Source organism: Macrobrachium rosenbergii, chromosome 56 (genome assembly GCF_040412425.1).
Source record: "Macrobrachium rosenbergii isolate ZJJX-2024 chromosome 56, ASM4041242v1, whole genome shotgun sequence".
Classification (NCBI taxonomy): domain Eukaryota; kingdom Metazoa; phylum Arthropoda; class Malacostraca; order Decapoda; family Palaemonidae; genus Macrobrachium; species Macrobrachium rosenbergii.
In genome coordinates, this window is record NC_089796.1 from 56070963 (window position 1) to 56091086 (window position 20124).

At 37.6% G+C, this 20124-nt stretch overlaps 1 protein-coding gene across 19 annotated transcripts in view; it reads left to right on the top strand.

Moving 5' to 3' along the window:
* The window catches only part of LOC136836076 (potassium channel subfamily K member 6-like), a 174807-nt gene that overhangs the window by 81640 nt on the left and 73043 nt on the right, over window positions 1-20124 (top strand). For all 19 annotated transcript variants that reach the window (XR_010852340.1, XM_067100005.1, XM_067100010.1 and 16 more), the window contains exons 4-5: window positions 8925-9097; window positions 9599-9824. Coding sequence is in view for 18 of the 19 variants with exons in the window: in XM_067100005.1 (XP_066956106.1) it covers window positions 8925-9097; window positions 9599-9824 (399 nt within the window). In the remaining variant the exon portion in view is untranslated. The remainder of the gene's footprint in view (window positions 1-8924; window positions 9098-9598; window positions 9825-20124) is intronic.

A 20124-nucleotide genomic window follows, 5' to 3' on the forward strand; every position in this document is an offset into this window, starting at 1 on the left:
TATATATATATATATATATATGCATTATATATAGTGTGTGTATGTATGTATATGTATGTGTCACAACCTCCAACTTCTGTGACAAGAACTCTACCACTGGGATGTCTTGTGAACCACTTATTAGTTACAATTCACCTTTGTTATTATTTCAGAGGTAGAGCAAATTGGGTATTAAACATTTTTAGCTTAATGTTTGTGAATATGAAAAAAATGTGGTAAGGTGTGGTAGAAATCCATATTATATATGTGTTTGCGTGTGCTTATATACTATCTGTTCTGACTGGAAAAGGAGTGTACGGTTTCATAAATAGAGTTTCTTGTGCAGTTGCATTTGGACTGTCATTGACTTGACTAGAAAAATTAAATCCTATCAAGTAGTCTTATGGGTCAGGAGAGCTACAACTTCCATCTTTTGTCTTCCTCCCTTAAGCCACCAGATAGGAGAGATGGGGAGACAAGCAAATAGAGGTTGAGGGCAGATTGAGTAGGACCATCCCTGCCCCTGCAAAATACCAAAGATTAGAGGGTAATCATTCCCCAGGACTCGTTATCAGTAGTTGTTCACTGTCAGTAGCATCAGTCACTTCCTTGATGGTCCCCTTTGTTTTGCTTTTGACTTTCTCTCAGCATTGGAAGGAAAGTTGCCCCCCAGGATGAGCAGGAGTGGATCTTCCTGGAGCAGTGGCAGAGCAGATTGAGGAGGAGAAGCAGATCTAGGGCAAGCAGCCACATCCTGCCATCAGAGTGACATTGTCACTGCATGAACTCCCCCATGCACTCCAGCAGCAGAAGACCCACATCCTGCTCCCAAAGCAGGTCGGATAGGAGGCGATAGAGATGTGTCCTGTTCTGCTCCCTGCCTCTCCAATCAGCACTCCCTAAGGTAGAGCAGCGACAGGTGGAATCATAGATTGCCCCAGAGTGTTATACCAAAGAAGCACTCCACCGCAGGTATCAGTGGACAGCACACAGGGTCTTTTCAAGTAGCAATTTTGCAGCTTTCTTCAGCCAAGATAGGGATGGACCAGATGAGCTGTCACAGCTAGAGGTCCCCTAGGAAGAAAAAGAGTTCGAGTTCATCATGCAGACTAGACAACAATTGTCTGGCGGATATCTTGGTCTTCACTCTTCAAGACCCCTCCTTGTTCTCCTACCTCGAACAGGCAGGAGAGAATCCCTCAGAAGTGAGACAATCAGTCTGTCTGCCCTGGTCCCCTCTGATTCAAGGTCTAATGTAGGAAGTAAATGGCCTGGTAGCAGAAATGGAGAACTCTCTGGGATCCATGTCAGAGAAGTTTCTGCCCCTGCCCCTACCTCAGTAAGAAAAATACTGCATCCCCTGCAGGTTGGTAAACAACATGCTGTTGGAGTGCTTCCAACAGCAGAGAGTACATCTGAACAGCTCAGAGGTAAGAAACTTGGAGCTGATGCTAGCGAGGGCACTGGACAGATCCCAAGAGGCATGGCTCAAGGACATCAAAGATGCCTTCCCTCTGGAGAAGTGACCCTCCATCAGGAGCTACCTTTGGCCTGTGAGAAAGAGCCCTCTCTTACAAGGCAAGTGGAACATGCATTTACCAACCTTACCTTCAAGTGGAGAGAGTTCTTCCTTTCAGTAATACAAATGTAAGAATATCTACATCCTTCCCTCCATTCAGCCAGATGAGGAAAATCATCAACAGACTTCTCATGTCCCAGAGGCTGAGGATGATACTGGTGGCCTCTCTGTGGCTGCAGGTGGAGTGGTACACTAACCTTCTCCACCTTCTGACAGATGTCCCATGAGAACTGCCTCATATCCCAACCCCCCTGGTTCAAGAACACAACGGGAGGTACCATCACGCAGCAAGCCCTGTGCCCCCCTCCTCCTACATGGATGGAGGCTTCGTCTGTCAGAGTTAATCAAGGTAAATGGACAGTCATCTGTAATTGGTGCTGTAAGAGGGGTTATAATCCATTCAGGACCACTGGAAAGGAGTTAGTGGACTTCTTAGTGTTCCTTTGTTGGAAGAAGGCCCTCTCGGTCACAGCAATCAAGGGCTACATAGCCACCCTGGCCCACATCTTCAGACCAAGGGGGATAGGCCTCTCCAATACCTGGGGGCTGCTTGCCATCATCAAAAGTTTTGAGAAATGCCCACCACAAGATCTGAGAGCCCCTGAGTGGGATTTAACCAAAGTCCTCTCCTATCTGAAACTCCCCTTTACAGGCCCCTGAAGAAGGCGTCAAATAGAGATCTTACGATGAAAGCCGTCTTCTCCCTCGTCTCTGCCAGTAGAGTAGGAGAAATGTATGCCCATGCCCTCTTGTACGTCACACACTTGGTAGGATGGGCCTCCCTATCCGTGGAGTTCATCCCAGACTTTGTAGCTAAGACCCAGAACCCATTGGTCCTGGACCTAAAGTTCAAATGTTTTTCAATCCTGTCATTGAAGGACTTTGTCGGAGACATGAAGGACAAGATGGTTTTATGTCCAGTCAGAGCCTTGAGGTACCACTGTGAAGCATACAGCCCCCCACAGGCCCAACTGCAGGAGACTATTCATCAGCACAGGTTGGGAGAAGAAAGAGGTCTCCAAGAACACGATCTATTTCTGGCTAAGGGAGGTGATAGTAAGGACCTACAGTTCCACAGAAGGAAGCAAGGCTACCTTGGAGAAAATCAAGGCACATGGCATCAGAGACTTAGACCCCTCAGTGGCATTCAAGAAGAATCACTACATCCTACAGGATGGATACAATCACCCTGGGCCCAGTTGTGGCAGCCCAGCGGGTGGTGTAAGGATGTCAAGCCCCAAGAGGGTTGTGTTTTTTGGAAAGGAGCAGGGGGTGTTTGCAGTATTTTGCTTTGGAGCTGAACTTCTTGTGGTAGAAGCACCATGTCACAAATGATTTTCCTCTGTTCTCTTTCTCTTTCTTTTTGAAGACGACATTGATCTCTCAGCCGTCGTCGTTGTTGCTCTACGTCAGGCTGCAGGCTTCCAGGGTGGCAGCGTGTTCCGAGGCTTTGGTGGCCTCATGTACCTTCTGGGCAACGTCTACCAACGTCCCTGTGTCGAGGGTGTTGGCGTTCCTTATCTAGCTCCATACTTCCTGAGGGAGGCATCGAAGGAAAATCGCCCTTGCCAGGTCGATTTTCCTTATCCTCCCGTTCTCGTCTTGGCCTGGTAATGTTATGAGCCCCTGCAGTTCGTCCCAGGAATCTCTGGGTGATGCTTCTCCGAGGGTCTGGGATGCCAGGTCGAGGCGCACTGTGCTCTTTCCATCACAGGCATTGAGTAAGTCTTGATTAGTTTATCTTTTAATGCCGCGTCTGTGACTTCGTTTGTGTGCGCGTCGAGCCAGGGGGAGATCCTGTTGAACACCTTTACCAGGAGCGCTGCCATGGTGATGTTGGATTTGCTTGCATTGTCTGTTATGCGCGCCATGCGGAAGTGTACTCCTGCACGCAGGAACCATGATACTGTGTTCTTGCGTGAAAACTTGAGGGAGTTTGACCGCATCTGCTTTTGTTGGTGAGAGAGGCGTACAGATGATGCTCGTGCGTTCGCATAGAATTTCATCTTCTGCCATCTTTACTGCTCACGCACTAAAACGCATGTTGAGTCCGTTAATGGTGCTGATTGTAATGCCAAAACATTCCCTTTGTTGGGTACGCCGTATTTAGTCTGTTAATGGCACGGTTTTCGCCAGGGAAGGAGCTATCCGAGGCCTAAACTTGATGCTGTGTTTAGTCCGTTAAAGGCTCTCTGACGGTAGGCTTCTGCCGTAGTTAGTCCGTTAATGGCTGGGCCAAAACCGCGCTACCTGTCGCTTCCCGGGGTCACCAGTGTGAGGTTCAAGAAAGGTCAGAAATGAGGATGATACCCTGTACTTTATTGTTCACAAGAGGCACTTATAATGCGGAAAGCGGACGGAAAGGTAGCGGGCGACCTGCGACCCCTCTGCGTCCATACAGAATTGTGTTTGTTGAAAGACATAAAATGACATATACAGAGCAATACAGAACATGTACAAGGCAGATATATATATCAGCGGGTAGGCCGTAGAATGATACATATTATGAGATACATAAAGAATCTGAAGTTATAACAAGTGACAAATACGACATGATTAAAGTAAAAATGTAGAGTGAAACACAAGGAACAGAGAGGCGGTTTGACACCCTTACAAGTGCATATGTACGTACATACAATAAGCATTTATCTTTTGGTTTTAAAAATAAAAAATTATAAAATATGGCAAAAATATCAGTGAGAATACACCAAAAATATAAATAAATAGTGAAGGATTGTGTGTGCATTACTGTACTAGGCTTCAATGTAAACATACCTCAGTTGTTCTCTCTCTCTCTCTCTCTCTCTCTCTCTCTCTCTCTCTCATATCTCAGTACTGTACATACCCTTTAATGAAATATGAATCACTGTATCATAAACATAAAAACACGAAACTAAACAAACTCCAGGAAGTTTACCGATACCATTGAATGGGTCCATCTGAGAAATTCCAGTTACTTCAGACATCTATGGTGTTTGAAAGAAACTGAATATTTTTGATTTGCAGATTTATTTTATATGATATAATTTGCATTGTATTTTCATATCCTGGATTAAATTTAGGGAGATTATGTATTTTTGGTAAAAAAAAATGGGAGATTCGATGAATATAAGCTAATGAAAACTGTTGCTTAACTTCTTTTGCCGATAGTACATATCCTATATTGAAATATGAGTTACTGTACTATAAACATTAAAACACAAAATTAAACATACTCCAGGAAGTTACCAGACGCCATCGAATGAGTGCGTGCATATGTACATAGATGTTGCCATTCTTTTTGCTTTGCTTGATTTAGTGTACCTTATTTCATTACAAGTTTAGTTGACTCTAAGTAGGACATCACACATACCATAACAATAAAAAAGAGAATATTTTATCACTGTTGATATTTCATCTCTAATCAAGTAAAAATATTTAAAATGCGGGAGCGGATACAGTTTACAGGGCAAAGCATCTGCCAGTTTTCTAGTCAGAACCTACCACTAGATGGTGGTAAGCTCTGACAAGAAAATTGGCGGAGGGGCACAACAAAAATGGCGATGAGATGAAAACTAATATGTATCACAAAATTTTAGTGGTCATTTTTTGCACATTTCTGATTTCAGTTTCAGCGTGGCGGAACGGCGCTTGGCACCTTATCTGCATTTTGAAAGATTCTTTACAAGCACATATGTTCTGGGAAGTGGTAATTTTACCCCTAACCTCTAGTTATCGACGATTTACTATCCTAACCAAGAGAATCCTACTATACCCCCCTTATATTATATATATAAAAAACACACGTACCTTATTCGAAATCGGAATTGTCGGACCATTCTGGCAAGTCAGTGTGAGACGGATGGGAAGACGCCATGTTAACAGTTTGAATTCTGTGCTAGAATGAATGCAGTCGGGTCGTGCGGGATCGTGTGGTCGGGTCGAAGTCGAACTACTTATCTATGCTGAGGGGTTTGGTTGTTGCCTGGTTGCCCTGGTAAACTGTAAACTACCCAAAATGCGAATTTCATATGTAGGCAAAACAAAACCAAACAGGCTGTAGCAAGATCACCGACGGCATCGAATGGGTGTGTACATACGTGTGTATCCATGCATACAATTGTGTTTATCTTTTGGTTTGAAAAAAAAAGTTAGAAAATACAGTAAAAATATAAATGAGAATACTGTAGCATAAAAAATAAATAAAAAAATAAAGGAGTGTGTGTTACTGTACTTAGGCTTCAAAGTCAACATACCTCAGTTGTTGCTCTGTCTCCCTCTCTCCACACTACCCCTCCTCTCCCATGGTGCCCAGCCATCTGACTCCCCCCCAGCTTGGAAAATTCTCAAGGCCCTCCCCACCTGCCAAAACCCTTTTTCAGTCTGTTTAAGTGTAAGCAATGTTACCAACATTTTTGTGAGGCTGTGTAGCATTGCCAACCATTGGAGGACAGTTCTTAGAAATTTATATACATATATTGTGGGGTCCTTGGTCCAGGTGTGTTAGATAATGGCAATCCAGATAATTGAGGGATTACTGATATATATATATATATATATATATATATATATATATATATATATATATATATATATATATATATATATATATATATATATATATACAGTATATATATTATATATATATATATATATATATATACATATATATATATATATATATATATATATATATATATATATATATATATATATATATATATATATATATATATATATATATATATATAAACTTTATCACATACACAATTGTTCTGTGCATTAGTAGATACATTCATACATACATACATGCACATACATATATTATCAACATAACCACTTCTGAAGCTGTATGATGTAAAAAAAAAACTGTAATTTTGCTACTCATGTCATTTTTGTGCTTTTATCTTCCAACAATCTCCTCTCATCTCCAGCATCTCTTCTCATAGTTCTCCTCCAAATAGGTCTGGGTCTTTAAACTCTTTTGGTGCCACATAGTGTTCCTTTTCTGTTGTCAGATTCATAGGATACCCAAGTAGTTATAATAATAAGCTTACTCCTTTTTTTGGGGAAGATGGATGTCTATATCCATTATCATTTCTGTTGCCTGTTTATCATTGAGAGAGAACTTTGACCTTATTAGAACTACAAGGTACTAAATTCATTCAGAGGCTCAATTTCCAGACTGATGCTGCTAAGAGGGGAACATGTTTTTCTATGGGAGCCTGACCTAGGTGATAGATGAGATCAGATCCAACTCTGAAGGCAAAGTTTAACATTGTCTTTCTCCTTGCATGGCTATTTCAGCTGCTCATATTATAAAAGTTAGAAGGTGTGCCTTCCAAACTTTTCCAGCGTCATGTTCTAATATTGATCAAAATTTGTATTTAATGCCATTTACATGACATCAACCAAAGATCAGTTATGATAAGACAAGAAGGGAAAGAAAGAGGTGGTAAAAAGCCAAGAAAACAAAGGTAATTTATATAAATCTACCATATAAATCTTAGTAATGCTACTCAGATTAACAGTTGTTCTGTAGTGCTCGTACAAATAAATAGAGGCCAAGAGCTTTGGGGACATTTAACAAAAGACTGAATATTTCAAATTACTTTAGTTATTCATTTTATTTATTTTTTAAGTTCATTTTCATTGTGTATTCTTCACAAATAAGGTATTACGAGTTATGTTATATTTAAGGTTACTGCCTTGAAAGTTGTTATAATGTTAGTTTTCGTTTGAGACTTGCCACATTTAGTTGTGATAGCAAAATGATTGTTATTCTTTAAATAATTTAATACAGCATGCAGATATTGGCTCTGCCATTTTAAACACAAAGTAAATTGGCTTCCAGCCTTAACAGAGTTGTGGAGTGCATCAGTAATTTGGTAAAGTATGTGGGGCATTAATAAGACTTTATTTGATGATTCTTAATATTTGATGAACATGTTTGGTGGTACTATTGGCATCAACTTAAAAAAAACATTCTCTTATGCTGGTAGAAAGCTAAGCATTGTTCATAAGGCTTTTTATTTTAAATACAGACACCATCCTGCTAATGAACATTCAATTTACAAACATTTCAAGATACAAACAGATGGGATTGCAAATTAAAATTGTGTTCAGAGCACTCCCCTTTGCCACCCATAAGTTCAAACTTTTTGCATGCCTATTCTGTACATCCACTACTGTATGTACAGTGTTGTGTTTTAGGATGGAGAAACGTACAGTACTGTGCTGACTTATATCATCTGTGCTTAAATAGGCATGAAGAGCACAGTAACCACTTACAAACAATTCAACATACAAATGCCTGTCCAGAACATAACTTGTTTGTAAGTATGGTGATGTCTGTAATGTCTGTACACAGATATATCTTTATTATTAATGCCACTTCAAGTATTCGCTTGTCTAGATGTCAGAAGCATCTGGAGGTCTTTATCTTTTAGACAAAAATGCTCCAAGTTAGTTTCTTATTCTCAGTATTGGTGCTGTGTTAATGGTGACCATTTTTCAGTTTTGATTTCAGTATGAAACGCCCACTTTTACCTGTAAAACTTACGTATGCCAGGCAACATATGTTAATAATTTTGTGAGCTTCAGCATCCATACTATGCTAAAAGTGCTGTGATGTATCACCATTCTTTTACCATAAAAAAAGAAAGTGTTTCTGGCTATGCAAGAATATTCTTACTAGTAGGACTAAGGAAGAATGTAATGCTAGTTGAAGATAACATGCTCATTTACCTTGATTTCTCTTATTTTTTTATTATTCCTTATATCCTCTTATATTTCTTGATATGCTGACATTTCCATGTGTTGGTAATTTATGGTTGTCCATTGCAAATGGTTTTATTATTTGCTGACAAAGTTATAACCTTTTCAGATTAATATTTTTACATATTGAATAACAATGACAATTATGTTCATTCGTAATACGGTATGTGCAAAACAAACAGTAATACTGTACATGTATGACAGAACAAACTTCCTACATTAAGAAGTGTAACTTTTCAAAACAGCTTATAAATACACTTGAAAAGGTTTTTTCAATCAATTCGCCTTCTCACAGAGTGAAGAATCTTCTTTTTAACCTTATGAACAGAATAAGTTTCTTTTCATGTTAAGTGGAGCAGTTTGTATATTTCCTCAGCATCTGTGATTTTTGGTCAGATACTAGTGTATTTAAAAATCAAGCCATCAGGTTATATGTAAATTTGTATTTTCATACATATTCATCTTTTTTTTCCTAATGATTTAATTTACATTCACAGTTGTATGGTATTGTGTACCTATGTTTTGTGTGCATGCAGTGTTAAAAATGAGGATAGTTCTAAACAGATTTAAAAGTACTGTATGTGACTGATATGAATTTCATGTTTTACAGGTTATGGACATGTTCATCCATTATCAGAAGGAGGGAAGATTTTCTGTATCATATATGCAGTGATTGGTATTCCAATGACATTTATACTGCTTACGGCATTAGTAGAGCGTCTTCTGATCCCAACTACATGGTTATTGTATTGGCTTAACTCAAAATTAGGCCATCTGTACCAGGTAAGTGGCTCTTTTTCAAAGTAACAATCTTGCTTTCTCAGCATTTTACATGTTTAATTATTGCTATTGATTAAAACCAAATTTAAAATAGTTGTCCTTAAAATTGTAGTCAAGATAATTGGTTATAGGATACTAAATTTCATTAGATTTGTTTGCTCCTGCAGTTCAGTTTGTTTAGAATAAAATTAAACCATTAAACTTTGAAGTAGATAATAAATATATTAAATCTGGATGCTGCATACTAAACATGATTTTAAATCAACTTTTTGCTATGAAAGTTTAAAGGAAAATACTTATACATATTTTTTTAATCATAGCTTAGTATGGCTTTTAAGACTGATAGGAAACTTGCATGTATCTAATTCAGGGTAGCATAAAATCTGCTAAAGTATTTCTATATGTGTAGTTCTCATATATTGCTGATGAACAGGTTGTTATATGATTCTGTAAGTTTTTAATCTTTTTAGTGGAGGAGTAATTTTGTCCCTTTTGCTGTTGCAGCCATTCAACATCCGAGTGTTTCACCTTGGCATCATTGGAGTTATTTCTCTTTTGCTCTTTATGATCTTCCCAGCACTCATTTTTGCCAAATTAGAGCCTGGCTGGGACTTCCTAGACTCCCTTTACTACTGTTTCATCTCCCTTACAACCATTGGGCTTGGAGATTACATCCCAGGGGATGCCAGAGATCAACCCATGAGACCACTCTACAAAGTTTGCATCACAGGTATTTTGCTTCCATGTCCTTGAAGTGCATCATCTTTAAAATTTTGTGTGATTATACCAGTTTTTTTTTTACACAGCACATCTTAATTTTTTTTAAATCTTTTTTTGATATTTTAATCTTTTTATTTGGTTGTGATATGTTAGTTCCTTGGTCTTTGTTGATTATCCAGCATGGATTTGATTGTGATTTTGATTCTCTTAGAACTTCGAGAGGAAGGTTGTATGGCTTTCTCCCTCATCTGTAGAATCTGAATGTTTGACATGGTCGACCAGAGGGAAAGTCTTAATGTTAATCCTGATCTTGATGGACTGATAATCCTTAAAGTTCAGTCCTATAAGTAATAAATATAAAAGTACTATGTGTGGGACCATCCAAGACAGTAATTGTTCAGTAATTAATGGACATGGGTATTGTGCAGGGAAATTTTAGTATTCCACATTCTCTAGTGATTGAACTTACAAAGCACATTAATTGTCAACCAGTGCAACCTTCTGTCAATTGAACCCCAAACATTAAGGTCAACATTGATCAATTTTTTATTCCATATTTGACAGAGTATTTAGTGTTGGAAACACAAAATAGACTTTTAAAGTAAAAAATTTGAATTTTTGTGCTGTGAAGAGACCCATGTTATTCAGACTAATAAATGAAAGTAAGTAGTCGATTAAAACCACCTGAAAAAACATCCCAAAAGTTATATGATGATCAGATTGATATTTTTAATGGTACAGTTAATAGACAACAAATGGTGAATAATGTACGGGAATGGTAATACAAAACCCCTTAGTGATTTGCACTGAACCATTGACTATACTTTTTCTGTGTGAACTGTAAATGCGTTTATCAGTGCTAAATGGCAAAATTGCTGATAAAACTGCCATTGTGCAGATAGATGTCTGGAATGAGAGGGAAAATACCTCTGGTTAGGAAAATGAAAGAGCTGATCACTGTGTATATTTACTGATTCAGTGAGAATGTTGTGTGCTAAGTGGCCGACTAATGTTGTAGGGGTTGGCAGAGGAAAGGTGTAATACGTAATTCATGTAACTGGTGTGTTTGAATGCTGAATTGCCCTACTCTTATGGCTTTCCTTTTGGTTGCAGTGTGCAAACTGAATTCAGATTTGGTGCAAGCTGTTGTTTTTATCTGTTTTTCATGTGCTTCAGGGGCTCAGGTTTATGTGCTATTTTTTTTTTTATGTGCTGTGGCATTGCCACCTCCAAGACAGCAGAAAGTTTAGTTGCAAAGGCAAAGAACAGTACCTAAAGAGGGCTCCATTTCAAAACTCTTTGACCAATACTTGAAGGGCCCTGTGTTATTTAGTGGTAGTACATAAAATGTGGTAGGTGCTTTAACCTACCTACTACTGGTTAAATAATCAGAAAGCATAGTCTGGTGCAATGCATATGGATGGTGAATTTGACAATGTTTTACCTATCAGCAATACCATCAACCTACCTCAACAGGCTTTTTCAACATACAGGAAGTAAGAGGATATTAAATATAACTTAGGAATACAGCGTGAATTTTAGAAACAGTGTACACAGGGACATGCACAAAAAACACTAGGGAGAAAATAATATTAACTTCAAAGTACCTCATATCATCAAAGAAAAAATGCCATCCTTGGCAGTAGAGGAGGTGACAATCACTTGTAGCATTACACAAGGACCAGTTAATAAGTAATCAGCATGTATATGTCCAGCCTCAGTTGTTGGGATAATATTGATGAAGATGGTATAAAGACGTAATAGATATTGATAAAATGAAAAAAGGGGTTCAAGAAAATATGTTAACCAAATTTGGAATTATAGTATTACTGTAATAGAAAGGAAAGGAAAAAGGTGTGAACCAAAGACATTTGTCATCAAGTTTTGAATCCCTGATAGTGAAAATAACTAAAAGTATGTTTTGCCATTCATCTTAGACAAAAATTTTTAAAGGATTGTTAACATGAATATATGATGTGTAGGAACACCAACATAACTACTAATCCATTTTGGAGTATTATGAGATCCTGATGACAAATGATAAAATTGATGCAAATACTGTACAAGTATTTTTGTCAGGGTCTTTAACATACTGTGATAAAGAAGACAGGGAGTTGGCAAGGGCTGGTCCAAAGGGATTGCTTCCATTCTTAAAAATTTGCAATGGAAGGGTCTCCAGACTTTTGGCAAACCCAAAAGCAATAGACCTGCAGGGGAAGAAGACCCAAAGATGGCTGTCCACTGCCACAAGGAGTATACAGCAGTGAATTCAGATGAAAATGTTCTTGATGCCAGATGTCTGATGAATGAACATAGTTAAGAGTAAAATGACTGCTCTAATAGTTAAGAGTAAAATGACTGCTCTAACCAAGGTGAGGACATGATTAGCACAGTGATGGGCCTCAAAGAAGACAAATCCATAGCATTAAGAGTGACAGCACAAGGGAAAACCCCAATAGAGAGCTTGGGAATGCTCAGTGCCGGCCCTAAAAACAGCAGAGAGCACTAGGTGATAAGAAAACCAGTGGATGAAAGGGCTCTAATGTCCAGAGCCTTAATCCTGAGTCAAGCAAGGTCCCCTAAAGACAGCAGAGTGTAAGTGCCACATTGAACCCCTGTAGAGAAGACAAAACATTCTTCCCCAAGACCAGTCTTGATGACTTGTCTCCTTGAACAGTCAAGGTTAGAGGGGAAAAAGGATGCCATCCATACAAGACAGGATTGGAAAAATCCCAAATGTTACAGTGGATGCCCTCCTGCTCTGTGGAAGGCAGTGCATGAAGAGCAAAAAGAGGAATCATTCTAAATCTCCGAGTGAGTTTGGCTTTGAGCAGAGAGGCAATGGGAGATCAACAGTGAACTAGCAGCTGGAGTGGGAAGCCTCATGAAGGGCACAGAGGTCACTACTACATTAAGAGCAGCCCAAGGTGATCTAGAACAGACCTGAAGGGTAAAAAAAAAAAGTGATACAGCTAACACAAGCTTGTAAGGCTAACTGTGTTGGTGCAGCAGAATGTAAGTCAGGCTCCAACTTGGAGATCCACTGTAACTCTAGGAACACATCAGCGAATTAAGAAAATGGAAAGATACCTTTCATTCCATAATAAGGTGAAGCTTGAAAAGGGATTGGAGGCAGGCAGTGGAAGAGTCTTAACAGCTGATAGTATTAAATTGTTCATAACTCAAAGGAGGAGCCTCTAGTGATGAGATAGATGTTGAGGGGACAAGAACTTTATTGTTTGAAGCTATGAACTTTCCAGATGCCATTGAAGAGTTATGGCAGAGGAGTTGCAGGGAATGCCATCAGTTACCACAGGTACTGATTCCCAAAGGCTAAGCTAATTTATATAACCTGGCATATGAATAAGCAGTGACTGAGGGTGATGATGAAGCTTGCAGAAAAAATACATATGCAGGAGAAGTCCATGACATCAAAAAGATTTCCAGGTCTGAGAACCGCCTTGGATGTAGCCAGAAAAAGTATGAGGCCATCCAGCATTTGACAGGGCTCAAAAACTGGGGTGGTAGCCACCTATACAAATCCGATGGCAAAAGCATAGGCATCCTGGCTGGACCAAGCTTGCAGCATGACATCCACTGTTTGAACTAATGGGTTCAGTTGTGGAAGACTGTATTGGGGAAGCCCAGCATTCAAGGACACCACAGGAGCTCTTCAAATCTATCCACGTTCCAGATGTTCAAGCAAAGAGACCATCCCAAGAGAACTTGGGTTGATTTTGTGTGGAGAGACCCTGAAACATCATGAAAATGAAGTTCATTTGATCTTTTGAACAGTGACTCAGGAAACGTTTAGATCTATATTGTAATTTTATTAAGAATTCCATTTGATGGGCAATACTGTATGCAATTTCACTGTTTAAATTCTTTATTTTTAAATTATTTGTTCTATGCCTTATTTACATTTTTAGGACTTTTCAAATACACTATCAAAAAATACAAGACTCGTGCTCATATCCTCCTGAGATATGAGGACAATTTTATCGATCAAGCATTAGTAGTAACGTTTTTGCTACAGGCATCAGTAGCACAACATTGCTATGTCCGTGGATGCTTAAGCACTTGGCAAGGGTTGCAATACACAGAAAGTTGCAACAGTGGAAAACCAATACAATAGGATTAGTTACAAGAATACTTTTAATCTTTTTTCACTATCAGTATGCAAGTGCTGTCTTATATGAAGAATTAATCATATTACTGTACTGTAATATTGTTTGTGTCTGTGCCATAATATTGCAAGGTTTATGAATTGTAGTACTAATAATTATTAATTAAAGCCCAGAAAGATTAGGAGTGATAGCTTCAGAGACCAGAACAAAACTTCACCTAGAAAGTTGTGAAAAGCTGCATAGCTACATTCATAAAGGGCATACTGGTGGTTGGTCATACCCTTGTTAGGAATAATCTTTATGAAAATGGTCAGAGTTTCCACAACATAAGATGAAAAGGCCCCAAGGAGATGGGAAAGCTTTTACAGTACTTTAGAGGAGGTTGTGTGGAAAAGACCCCTGTATAGAGATGAAGGTACAACTCAGCACATTACAGGCAGTACCTGGGAAAGAGTTACCAATTATGTATAAAGAAGACACAATGAGAGTAAACTGTGAACTTTTGGCCCATCATAACTGTGCAGAGTCAGATACATATGATGTAATTAACAGTTCTCTAAGGTGCTAGGTATAGTTTTATTGATACTGATTTACTGTGGAAGACATTTACATAAAGGAATATTTAAAACTGATGTAGAGGTGGAGAGAAAATGAAACTTTACAATATGTACACAAAAGACTTGTGAATAGGTTTGGCTTGTAAAAGTTGCATGTACAGTAAAGAAACATTAGTGCATTGTCCAGAATATGTTTGTTAGACATTTGTTATTACAATAATACATATACATGTGAACTTTACAACCAATGGTGTTTTGTAAGTATATTAAAAAAAATTATAAATTGGCTAATATTTTGGTATAGAAGTTTTGAGTTTCTATATTTTGGTATCCTGACCTGTTTCCAAGTCAGATATCCAGAGAAGGGAATCAACATCTATAGTTTTAGTGTCACCCTCTTTGCTGTTGCCATCAATGAAGTATTAGAAAATATATCATCACTAGTAAAAGGCTCTGTACTGCACAGGATATAATGCAGTATCAACTAGCAGGTTCATGCAAAGAGCCATCGATAAAGTAAGTAAATGGGCTAATGAGCAAGGATTTCAGTTTTCCGAATAAAAAACTGCTGCTGTTCAGTTCTGCAGGCGCCGAACTAAGGAAACCATTCCAACTCTTATCTTAAATGGAATTATTTTACTTTACTTTACTGAGGTACCGTATTTGACGGCGTATAAGACGCACTTTTTTAACAAAAAAATGGCCTAAAAAATCCCTTTGCGTCCTATGTACATAATGTAGGCTCAAAATTTAAGAATTTTGGCCGAAATTATACATGAAACCTCACGTAGATGTTGTAGCCTAGCCTAACATTCGGTGTTATCCTAATAACCTATTAAAAAACAAAGTTTATTATAATTATTTATCATTATCACACTTACCATCACCGCAATTACTACTGCTAGTATTATAATCAATATCTACGTTGTTATTATCAATATTTTCATTAAAATGTGTTAATATCATTATCGTCGTCTACAGCGGATCGCCGCATTCCACATTTACAGACTTACAGTACGTGTGCTGCCACCTATTGGTGATTATCTCGAGAGCTTTACAGATAACAAGGCTTCGTTCAGTTGGTAGTTGGCATTTCCTGCTAACATTCTCTTTACGCATAACAACATGGCTTCGATCAACTGGTGGTTGACAATTCCTGCTACCATTGAGTTGATACTTCGTAACTCGTGCTAGCATTCTCTTTTAAGAATAATAACATGGCTTTGTTCAGTTGCTCACGAGACTCGAGCCGTTACATAGGAAACATTTTTATTTATTGGATTTTACCCCTTGATTGCATACTTTTATAATATATAATGGATATATATAACATATACAGTATTACCGTAGGTAACATCTTTATTAATGTTTTTGTTGATTCTGCCGGTAAGAAACAATGTTTGCAAATGAATGTGTTGCAATCTATTGGTAAACCTATGAGGTAGCTTTCAGCAGCAGACGAAACATTCGATCATAGTAAATGGCTGATTGTATAATACATATTTTGATAAATATAAATATGGTAAATAACTTCTTTATTAATGTTTTTGTTGATTCTGTTGGTAAGAAACAATATGCATATGATAACCTAATACTGCAGTTTTTACTTACCAAAATCATATGAGCATAGGCTAGGAAACCTTATTTTTTTTTCCTCAATGTCCTGCTGAAATTGGGGTGTGTCCTATGCAGACATGCGTCTTATAAGCCATCAACTATGTTAAAATTTTTGGGAATGGTCTTTGATGAAAAGCTCACTTGGAATAATCATATTGACCAGTTAAAAGTGAAAATGAAGAGATCACTGAATAGTTTAAAAGTAGTATCTAATTTTATTTGGGGAGCTTATAAGAAATCGTTGTTAAGGCTTTATAATGCAGTATGTTTTTCTAAATTAGACTATGGCTGCCAAGTATACTCATCTGCTTCAAAGACTAAACTTAAGGAACTGGATGTTGTGCATAATATGGGGCTAAGGATCTGCACTGGTGCTTTTAGAACTTCACCCATTGAAAATATTTATGTAGACTCCCATCAGCTACCACTGGACTTAAGGAGGCATGAGCTAGGTCTGAGATACACCATGCGGCTAAAAAGCTCAAAGGAGAATCCTTCTTTTGAGATCTTAAAACAGTGTGACTCGAGTCTTTTTTGGATCTGGATCTTCAATACCATTCCAAATCAGACAGCTGGGTGAACTGGAGGATGAAAGTAAAAATGCAGATCTTACAAGTTAAACATCCTGCTATCCCTCTATGGTTATTTCAGCAATAAGTGTCTGTATTAAAGAGACAGAGAAGAAAGATCATCTGGAAGAAGAAGTCAGAACCAAGTTTTGGAGCATGATGAGAGGCATATAAATAACAGGAAAATCTATACTGATGGATCAAAATCAGAAGGTGGAGTAGGATGTGCAGTGGTGTGTGAGGGGGAATCATATGTAAAAAAAGTTATCAGACTCCTCATCCATATTCACTACTGAAGCAACAGCCATAGTTGATGCTTTAAATCTTGCATCTGATAAGATATTTAAATCCACAGTAACATATAGTGACTCAAGAGTGTTTTAGAAGCCCTAAAGAAGTTTAACCCTACCCATCCCTTAATTCAAAAGGCTCAGGAATGGCTTTTTTATCTTTCTGTATGCCACAAATCAGTAAAGTTTTGTTGGATTCCTGGGCTCACTGGTCTAGAAGGGAACGAACTGGCTTATAGTAAAAGAAAGGATGCTGCAAGATGTGATTTCTTAACTAATAAGGTGCCACATTTGGATATGCGTCCAGCTGTCAGACAATACATTCATGCGAAATGGCAGCAGAGATGGACTAACCCCATTTTATCCAAAAAAAGGAAGTACAGAAACATTAAAAAGATATCGATTTTTAGAGTTCTGGTTTTAATCATAACGGAAGATTTGAGATCATCCTAACACGGCTTAGGATTGGCCATACCTGCTTCACCCATAGTTATATTTGAGCTGAAGCCAGTGCCCCAGTTTGTGCTCACTGTGGTGGTCAGCTGTCCATTGAACACATGCTGGTGCACTGTCCTAAATTTAATCGCCTTAGAGCAAAGTACTTACTAACTGAGAAGACTTTTAGAAATTTTAAATGATGATGTTGAGGTAGTTAACCTTATGGGTTACATGAAAGAATCTGGTTATTTTAATGAGATATGATTCAAGTATATTTAATAAAGATTTTAGTCATATTTATTTTATACTAAATATAAAAGTTTAATGTATTCATTTTTTGTTGGGAGATATAAAAGTTTAATATACAGTATATTTATTTTTTGTTGGTTTTATCTAATATCGTTCTTCATTTTTTATTATCATATTTTAACACGGAATTTTACTAGTATGTCATCATTCACCTGTTCACTATCAATCATATCATTAATTTATATAATTCACCTTCATTACGGCGCTGAATAATCCTGATGGGTTACGGCACTTGGTCTTCAAGACCTAAATTTCGTAATCAATCAGTCAACATCCACAGTTTTCTTTAATGCCAAAATATTAGTCCGTCTTTAATTTTTTTAAAAACTGGTTAAAAATCATTGGTAGTATGGCTCAGAATTAATGTTATTAAATTAATGACAGATATTTTCAATTAAATTGGCATTTTGGATGTCCATTGTCTCAGAGTGATTGCCTACTTGAACACAGTTATTAGTAGAATATATCAAAAACAAAATATATCAATGAGGTTATGAATAATAATTTTTTCTTCCAGTTCAATGAATATAAATTAATTGAGACTAAATGTACAGATTCTTTCTGGTGAGGTAATAGTAACCTGAAATGTATAAGAGCAAAAGGAAAATTGAAAAAAAAAAAAGAATTAATAAAAACTATCAGCAAATCATGACTATAAAAGGAGAAATAGACTGTATAACTAGAAACACAAACAAAATACTGCAGTCAATTTTATGATGCTCATAAAAAGGTTTATGTTAGCATTTCACTTTGAGGTTAGATATGAATATAGTTTCTTCGCTCTGTCCTGTTCTCTCACTGCCTGAATTCTAATTTGGTCACAGTTTTGATCTATCCCCCCTTTCCATGATATCCTGGGTGCTCCTAGAGGTCTTTGCCCTGCTACTTCCGTTTCTGGTGCTTTTCTGACCAACTGTGCCCTATTCTTTATCATCAGATGTCCAAACCATATGTCTGTTATCCAACCTCTGGACTCTGATCTCTTCACCATATTCTCAGTTTTAGTACAACCTTCCCACATGTGGACCATGAATCTTAATATTTAATAGTTACACATTTTCAATATCTCATCCATTTTCCTTTTCAATGTCCATGTCTCTGCTGCATAGAGTAGTGCATGCCTTATGTGCCGGTCATAAGTCTTTGCTCTCTCTACTAATGGGATGCTTTTATTTATCAGCAGTGTAGCTATCTCCCTTTCACAGAGTATCCATAAGGTAAGAGAAATTCTCTCAATTCAGTGTGTCCTTAAGGTGATCACGATGCTCTCAGTCCAGTATGTCCCTTAGGTAACAGAAATACTCTATTTGTAATGAGATCTTCCCATCTATAACAGCACAGTTCTCAACTTCCCTCCCTTCCCCATTTGCTCTTTTTAATGCATTTTGGTCGTTAGAAATCTTACTCCATATATATTTTGTTATCCTGAGTGTATCTTGTAAAACCATTCAATACACAGTCAAAGGTCACTCCCATATCTTTCTCAAACAGTCACAAGGCTGCTTTCCTAACTACTTTTTTCTTTGCTTCTCTTTCCAGTCACCATAACTTTGTTATTTTTATGTTAATATTCAGTCCCTGCTTTTCATTTTTCTTCCCACCTTTTTAACATTTCCACACACCTTTCTTAGATTCTGCTGTTACATTTATTTCCAGATTATTTGCATATAGCAGTTCCTAGCAGCCGTCTTTTCTGTATTCCTCTGCAGAGCCCTCCATTAAAATGACTAAAAGAAAGTGCTCGCCACTGATCCTTAATGGATGCCAAAATTGATTTCATATTCTTTTGATACACTGTCTACATTCTAGTTTTATGGTAGAATAGCATCACTAGCTGAAAGTGTGTTTCCTCCCCACTCTATCCTCTAAAGCCCATTCAGAGATCTTTCTAAGATCAACAAATAGGTAAACAGCCTACCAAAGAAAATTATAATTACCACATACAGTATACAAAACTAAACATGCAAAACAAACAGAACAAGGCACTGTACCTCATACAAAGAACACAATTTTGGAATTAATTGCAGTGGTAAGATTCCACATAAAATGTAATATGCTCAGTTATTTTGTTATGTAACTGAATACGAAATTACCAGTTTTCAGTAAGATTCTGCCTTGTGGCTCTTATAATTGATTTTCTCGAAGCAAAGAGCATAAAGCCAATTGTCTTATAGGTGTTATTCTTTACTGGCAAACATAGAATGTCATTCTCTTGATCTCATACATGAGAAATACTTTGGCACTGGTGTGTTTTTGCTTGGTTGTTTAGAAACATGAATAAGACCTTCTCAGAACCTATAGAATAGTCAGCATATGACAAAATTGTAATTTTGATGTAAATGGTATGTCATATTGTAGTTGTGACGATGAAGTTTCTTATTTATATATTTTGCTTATTTAGTA